This window comes from Sinocyclocheilus grahami, unplaced genomic scaffold, assembly GCF_001515645.1.
Source record: "Sinocyclocheilus grahami isolate Dianchi unplaced genomic scaffold, SAMN03320097.WGS_v1.1 scaffold390.1, whole genome shotgun sequence".
Classification (NCBI taxonomy): Eukaryota; Metazoa; Chordata; class Actinopteri; order Cypriniformes; family Cyprinidae; genus Sinocyclocheilus; species Sinocyclocheilus grahami.
In genome coordinates, this window is record NW_015505569.1 from 341,068 (window position 1) to 348,894 (window position 7,827).

Sequence of the window (7,827 nt, forward strand, 5' to 3'; positions counted from 1 at the left end):
GTTAAATAAATCATTGAAATTTTGTGCAATTAGTCATGGGAAAAAATGTACTGAATAGAATATCGTCTATAGCAGCAGTGGCCAACTGTTTAGTATTTGAAAAAGTCTTTCAGCATGAATTAAAAAAAATAAAACTACAGATCGAAGGATCCCAATTTTACACACCACTGTTAGAAACATGTAAGCAATACTCCTAGTATTACACTGCAAAGAATATACTGACAGGGCAATAGGATGAGTGCACACACTCTTACAGGATTTTAATCAAGACAATTTATCTTCATTACAGACTCAAAATATTTGAGCAACCACCATTGCTTCTTTAAAAAAAAAATTATTTTATATAGACAGAACAGACTGTTTGATATTGGTAGAAGCTGTGTGTGTGTCAATGTGCTGATGATTTATTTGAAAAGAAATACAAGCATCAGTGCATTTAATTACATTTCTGGGATTTTGCCTTCATCCGAGACGTTTGCCGCTGGATGTAGAACAAACTACTGTGATATATTTTGTTATATTGTTTTTTTCCTCTGATACAGTATTGGATTTCACTACAAACACAAATAAAAGTGACCTTCCACACACAAAAATCAGTTTAATTGCAGTTATTAGATTTAAAATTCACAACTTTTTGAAATGTATATATATATATATAAAACAACTTGCATGATTACAATCACTTTATACAATGCAAAAAAAGTGTAAATTACAAATATGAACAGATATGTCATCGTTTGTCAAGTATATCTGTTCTTCAAAGGCTTTTTTCTTCCCAAAGACAAAACAAAACAATCCCAGAATACCGTCATGTATTACATTATATACTTCGTCCACACAGACGAACAAGGTTGCACTCATTCTGCTGGCTGTTCAGAAATGGATCGCCTCTGTTGTATGATACAGTTGCGTCTGTCAAACGTGTGACTGTAAATGAGTCTCGTGTTTTTGGAGGAAGGAACATGCAGAATGGGCTATTCTATGCAACAGGTTTAACATTTCATTAAAAGCAGCACTCTAAATCAACACTGAATCCACTACGTTTTCTAAAAATTCTCAACGTTTGTAACATTTTTGCTGGTTCTATATAAAACATTCGCGCCTCAGTTTCATATGGCACTTTGTACACTCCAACATATGTATACAGCAAGTTTCACAAATATATAACTTCATATTCTATATGCATGAGAGAAATGAAAGTCACGTCAGTCTGAAGCAAGTTTCCACACGAGACGACGAGCTCGGGACAATCATTACAAGAGTACTGGCCAGCTTCACTCGCAGTAAGATGTCAAGCAAACCCTGCGTACTCTAAAGCATTAAAAAGCATACAGAAGTACGTGCCTGTCTGTTAATGTGATTTTTACAAATTCATACTAAGGACACTCAAATAATATGATTTTATAAAAACAAAACAAACAGGCTTTTATAACAGTTTCACAAAAAAAAAAAAAAAAGTGGGGGAAAAACTATATAATTGAAATATTATCTGGAGAATATCTACTTTGTATTGGGTATCAGACAAACATATTTTCAACCCACTATTAATTCGTTTCATTTCATTTCCAACCCGTCTTTACAAAACAGAATAAACTGGAAATGGTGTCAAATTGGGTAAACACTCATTGTTTTGTTTTTTTATTTTATTCTCCGAATTTTCCTCTGGACCCCAGTTTGGAAACTTTGGTCTAACGGTCAAGATGATATTTGATGTTGTGAAAAACTAAAGGAGAACAATCTGGAAGGTTTTTACACCACGTCTCTAACCCGAAAAATCAAAAAATGATTGTCTTCAATACCCGTCTATGCATGTTTGAACATGTTACAGGCTTGATGTCACACACGTCTGAAACTACGACTGTAAATGCATTATTTTGCATTTTAATATTTTAATTTTTTCCCCCATTATCAGCATAATTTGAAACGCTGAAGCAACGTAAAACTTGATCATCCATGCTATCCCAGCAAAGAGCATGCTGTGTGCTTTAATGCAAGAAAATCTGACCTTTTGCACATAGTTGCCATACTTTTAATTTGTTTTGCTTATGCAATTACTGACCTAGAAATTGTGCAGAATCAGATACTTTATGCAATACATTTTTTTTTTTTAAAACCCCAAAAGTATTTCCAGGTTCGAGTTAGATTTTCAGTCTGGACTCAGACTTTTGGACCCCACTCTATATATAATTGCATTTTACATGTGTAATAAATATTCCATAATTAGAAAAAATTTAAATAATAATAATGTCCCTTTCAAAACGGTTTAAGGTTTCCACTTAAATCTACTGTTCATGGTAACAAGAGTTTCCACCAGTGCTTCATCCACTGTCTGAAGATGATCTTATATGCATTTACAACAACAATAGTGCTAGGAATAAGTAAAAAAAAAAAATCATAATATTTTCCTGCTTTCTGACATTTTATCATAAATTGTTGTTGTTCCCGGTGTCCTGACATTATTGATTATTTGAACCTAGATTTGTACTGTTTTACTCTTAGTATTAATATATATATATATAATACTAAGAGTAAAACACAGTACAAATCTAGGTTCAAATAATCAAGAGAATTTTTCCACAAAAGCTTCTTTATAAAATGAAAACAAGAAAAATACTGCTACCATTGGAGTTATAAAAAATGCTTTCGTTTGAGAAAAAAAAAAAAAAAAAGTATAATTTCTCCCTTTAGGACAGCATGCTGATTCTGTACAGCATGTTTTTTAGCTGCCGAATAAAACGGAGGAATGCCGCTGCTTCCCTTTATGAATTTGCCTGGTTTGTAAGAGATCAGATTGACACACAAGTGCTGCCGCAGGCGCCCTGAGAGCCGAGGACCTGGGATTGAGAGCGAGAGCGTGAGCGTCAGACAAGGAGGCGCAGAGGAAACGACAACGCAGCTCCCAACGACAAACCCAGAGCCAGAAAAAACGTCATCAACGCACCGGCCGTCTCGCCATCTTTAGGCTCCACAAGCCTAGAAAGAGAGGAGAGGAAATAAACATCAGCGTGTGACATTTATGAAGTGTGCAGTGTGTTCTTAAAGGAATAGTTCACCTGAAAATGAGAATCTACATATTGGTGCCCTGAGTTTTTGTTTTGTTTTTTATCATCTGAACAGATTTGGAGAAATGTAGCATTGCATCAGTGTCTCAGCAATGGATGCACTGCAGTGAATGGGTGCCGTCAGAATGAGCGTCTGATAAAAACATCACAAGTAATCCACACCACTCCAGTGCATCAGTTAATGTCTAGAGAAGAGAAAAACTGTGTGTTTGTAAGAAACAAATCCATCAAGACGTTTTTAACTTCAAACCGTCACTTCTGGCTAAAATACGAGTCCATCCATGATATATTTTTCTCCAGTGAATATATGTCATCTGGTCTGAATCAGGAGAGAAATCGGCACAAATCACAAGTTTACAAGCCAACGCAGCTCTAAACAAATATATGGCTGGATTCTGATGTGAGAGACAACAGGAGATGGACTTTTTCACTGCAAGAAACATTATATGGACTCAAATTTTAGCCAGAAGCAAAAGTGTGAAGTTAAAAATACCTTGATGGATTTATTTCTTACAAACATGCAATTTTTGCTTCATAAGTCATTAACTGGACTGACGGCACCCATTCACATCCATTGATGAGCAAGTGATGCAATGCTACATTTCTCCAAATCTGATGAAGAAACAAACTCATCTACATCTTGGATGGCCTGAGGGTGAGTACATTTTCAGCAAATTTTCATTTTGGGGTGAATTTGGGTGATCATGTGACAATAATATTTCACAATATTACAGTTTTTACTGTATTTTTGATCAAATAAATGCAGTCTCGGTGAGCCCATTTGTACACAATGTGTGTGAAGTGTGTACTCACTGTGGCGCGTACGTCATGGACAGACACACAAAGTATCCGCTGGACACGGAGAAAAACACCATGATTGTGGCAAACACGAAGTCGTTTGAGAAGAGCACAGGCATGTAGTGTCTCTCCTGCACGTTACACATCATGAGCAGCGGAACGAAGATCACTCGACAAACCACTAACCCCGGGAACAAACGACTGTCTTTAGAGGGCTGCGGGAGACACAGAATGCACAGAAGAAATTACATACTCTATGAAAGCTCCACCAAACAGAAACAATCACAACAATATAAAACAATCCAAAAAAAATGAAACATTCTCACAGGCGGAGGAAAAATGTCATGAATGCTCGTTTATCCTCTTTTTCCTTCATTCAATAACAGAAATGTAATATTCAAGTGACTTAAAAATATATATTTACAGAAACAGATTATTGATACATTTTTGAGGATTCTTTGATAAATAGAAAGTTCAAAAGATCACACTCACCCACTTAAATGCTAACGTGACAGATCTGCCAGTAAAGTCCATCACGTTAAAAAAGAGAAAACAAAAAACAGGAATGAAGTATCGTTCTGAGAGAAAGAGAAAGAGAGACAAAACTGTGATGCACATCCTTATACATACAACAGTGAAGCATCGAGCAAGAGCTCAAAGCGTGACCGTGCAAGGTTTTGAAAACGCTACTTTGAGTGCTATTCTTTAGAGATCCACCAGATGACTGTCATTTATCGTTTGATCAGGTTACAAAACCTATAAAAAGTCAAATGAAGTCGAAATCTGTCATGACATTATTTAATCGATCAATCTCTATTTTTTGGGTTTTTGCCAGACTGCAGCGGTCACTCCCTCCAGTGCGAGTACAGTTCTGAAAGTGATGAATCTGCGCTGGTTTTGTTAATCATTTAGCATAACGACTAAGAAGCGTGAGATGAATTTTGCAGTGATGTGCATTAAACTCTACAGGCAAAACTATTGTTTTTTTTTCATGCATTAGTTAGTTTGGAGAGTTTGTTTCCATAACATGTCTTTTTTTCAGATTAAGAACATCCAAAATACACATTTAAGTGTTTATTTTATTACACTTCATATTTTACGTCTGTAGATTTCAATTACAATTCATATCTTTAAAGGCCGTGAGTTTTATTTCCACTTCAGTAGTGCTTACATACACCAAACATTACAGTTTTATTCCTATCTATACACTGAGGGGTTTGTTCATATATTGTTTACCTGAAATACAACATTTTATTACTAAAAACATGGTGCAAATTGTTTTTGTTTTTCTAAACGTTGACAGTATTTTCTGAATTATGGAGTGATAAAAAGAGAAATCCAAAATGCCCTCTGTACAAAACTTCGTCAACTAAATCAAATAAGAATTTTGGCTGTATCCAATGTTCAGAATTTTTTTTTTTTCTGAAAATGTACGCAAAGTAGTACATATTTAATTACATAATGCAGCAATTTAATTTTTAATCAAGCCTTCATAAAACTTGTAATACAAAACAATCATCTTAACGCACCGTGATTAATCAACTGGGAAAAGCATGATGATATCTGTTATTAATTCACCTGTTGTGTCTTGCTTTAAACTCTCATTCTCAGATAAAACATTATACAAAAAAAAAAAAACTATTAGCACTAAAGCTAAACAATAACTTAAAAACCCTAATTCATCTACCATTTATTTTAGGTATAATTAATGGTTATGGTGGGATCAGGGATAGTCAATTAAAAATATTTTCTTTTAGGGTCGAATGCTGAAACGTTAATTCATGCATTCATGACTTCAAGGTTAGATTATTGTAATGCTTTATTGGGTGGTTGTTCTGCACACTTAACCTCCAGCTGGTCCAAAATGCAGCAGCTAGAGTTCTTACTAGAACCAGGAAGTATGACCATATTAGCCCGGTTCTGTCAACACTGCACTGGCTCCCTATTAAACATCGTATAGATTTTAAAATCTTGCTAATTACTTCTGAAGCCCTGAATGGTTTAGCTCCTCAGTACTTGAGCGAGCTCATATCACATTATAGTCCTTCACGTCCGCTGCGATCTCAAAACTCTGGCCATATGTGACCCTGGAGCACAAAACCAGTCTGAAGTCGCTGGGGGATATTTGTAGCAATAGCCAAAAATACATTGTATGGGTCAACATTATTGATTTTTCTTTTATGTCAAAAATCATTAGGATATTAAGTAAAGATCATGTTCCATTAAGATATTTTGTAATTTTCTTACTGTAAATCTCAAAACTTAATTTTTGATTAGTAATATGCATTGCTAAGGACTTCATTTGGTCAACTTTAAAGATGATTTTCTCAATATTTCGATTTTTTTTGCACCCTCAGATTCCAGATTTTCAAATAGTTGTATCTCGACCAAATATTGTCTCGATCCTAACAAACTACACATCAGTGGAAAGCTTATTTATTCAGCTTTCAGATGATGCATAAATCTCAATTTCGAAAGATTTTACCCTTATGACTGGTTTTGTGCTCCAGGGTTACATTTAATAATACCTAGAATATCAAAATAAAATGCGGGCACCAGATCCTTTTCCTATTTAGCGCCCAAACTCCGGAACAATCTACCTAGCATTGTTCGGGAGGCAGACACACTCTTGTCAGTTTAAATCTAGATTAAAGACCCATCTTTTTAACTTGGCTTACACATAACACACTATCACATTTCTATAATTCAAATCCGTTAAAGGATTGTTAGGCTGCATTAATTAGGTCAACCGGAACTGGGAACACTTCCCATAACACCCGATGTACTTGCTACATTGTAAGAAGAATGGCATCTACGCTAATATATGCCTGATTTCTATTGTCCTCCAACATTATCGCCACACTATGTTTGATGCTGTAAAGCTGCTTTGACACAACCAGTATTGTATAAAGCGCTATATAAATAAAGGTGACTTGACTTTGATTGGTAAAATATAACGGCACCTTTTTGAAGACTTCCAGGATGGAGCTCTTCTGCGTGGACGTGTTTTCTGACTGCAGCGGGATGAAGGCCTGTCTGACACCCTCCTCTTCACTCACACCGCTATCACCTTTATTAGGATTCCCGTTCGGCACGGAGCCAACAGACAGATCGCTGGTCATTTCCGAGACTTCAACATCAACTGGAGGAACAGAGTCACCGTCAAATAAAATAAGTGCGCTTAATTGCATTGAATGTGCACTTGTAGTGTATTTCAAATCATACAAGTATATTTAAACAAAAAAACAAAAAAACATATAATATAAAACAACAATGAAATAAAAAAGGACACTTCAGTGACTTAAAGAGAGACATTTTCATGACTGTATGACTGTTTTAAGTACACTTTTAAACACTTAACAATAACGTTTAATTAAAGGTTTTTTATATCATCATGTTTTAATAATCTTTTATGTATTAAAGTACACTTATTTTCATGTGTTGACTAACATACTAAAGCACATGTAAAGTACTTGATTATCATTTTAACCGTAGTTGGTTATTCAATATTATATATTTTTTTATATTCTTATAAGTTAATATACCATCAACATCAGTTGATCAGTAAAGTTTTCCTTTTTTTTAGTTTTTTTTTTAAGAAGTCTCTTTTGCTCACCAGGGCTGGATTTATTTGATCAAAGATACAGTAAAAACAGTAAAACTGTGAAATATTATTACAATTTAAAGGGGTCCTATTATGCTTTTTCACTTTTTTAATTTTAGTCAGTGTGTATGTTTGGGCATTAAAAAGATCTAGAAAGTTACAAAACTCAAAGTCCACTCCAAAGGGAGATATTTAGTTTTTAAAAAAATCCATTTTCAAGAACTACAGCAAACGGCTCGTTTGGACTACAGCGTTTGGTTTCCGGGCTTTGTGATATCACAAAGCGGCTCATTAGAATTTCATTACAAAGAATTCCCGCCTACAGAAATGTGAATGGTTGGGGGGTGGGGAGGGGCGAGGTCG

The 7,827-nt window shown here is 35.0% G+C and overlaps 2 protein-coding genes across 2 annotated transcripts in view; one reads left to right on the forward strand and one right to left on the reverse strand.

The window, feature by feature from the left end:
* The window catches only part of LOC107550170 (multiple PDZ domain protein-like), a 77,274-nt gene extending 76,704 nt beyond the window's left edge, over positions 1–570 (forward strand). Inside the window, exon 46 of the mRNA XM_016231407.1 lies at positions 543–570. Within this exon, the coding sequence (XP_016086893.1) occupies positions 543–570 (28 nt within the window). The remainder of the gene's footprint in view (positions 1–542) is intronic.
* Positions 571–2,713: 2,143 nt separating this feature from the next.
* Positions 2,714–7,827, reverse strand: part of LOC107550180 (equilibrative nucleoside transporter 2-like) — a 14,056-nt gene continuing 8,942 nt past the window's right edge. Inside the window, exons 9-11 of the mRNA XM_016231419.1 lie at positions 4,353–4,479; positions 3,876–4,075; positions 2,714–2,973 (exon numbers count right to left, since the gene is read on the reverse strand). Coding sequence (XP_016086905.1) covers positions 2,862–2,973; positions 3,876–4,075; positions 4,353–4,479 — 439 coding nt within the window. The 3' untranslated portion in view covers positions 2,714–2,861. The remainder of the gene's footprint in view (positions 2,974–3,875; positions 4,076–4,352; positions 4,480–7,827) is intronic.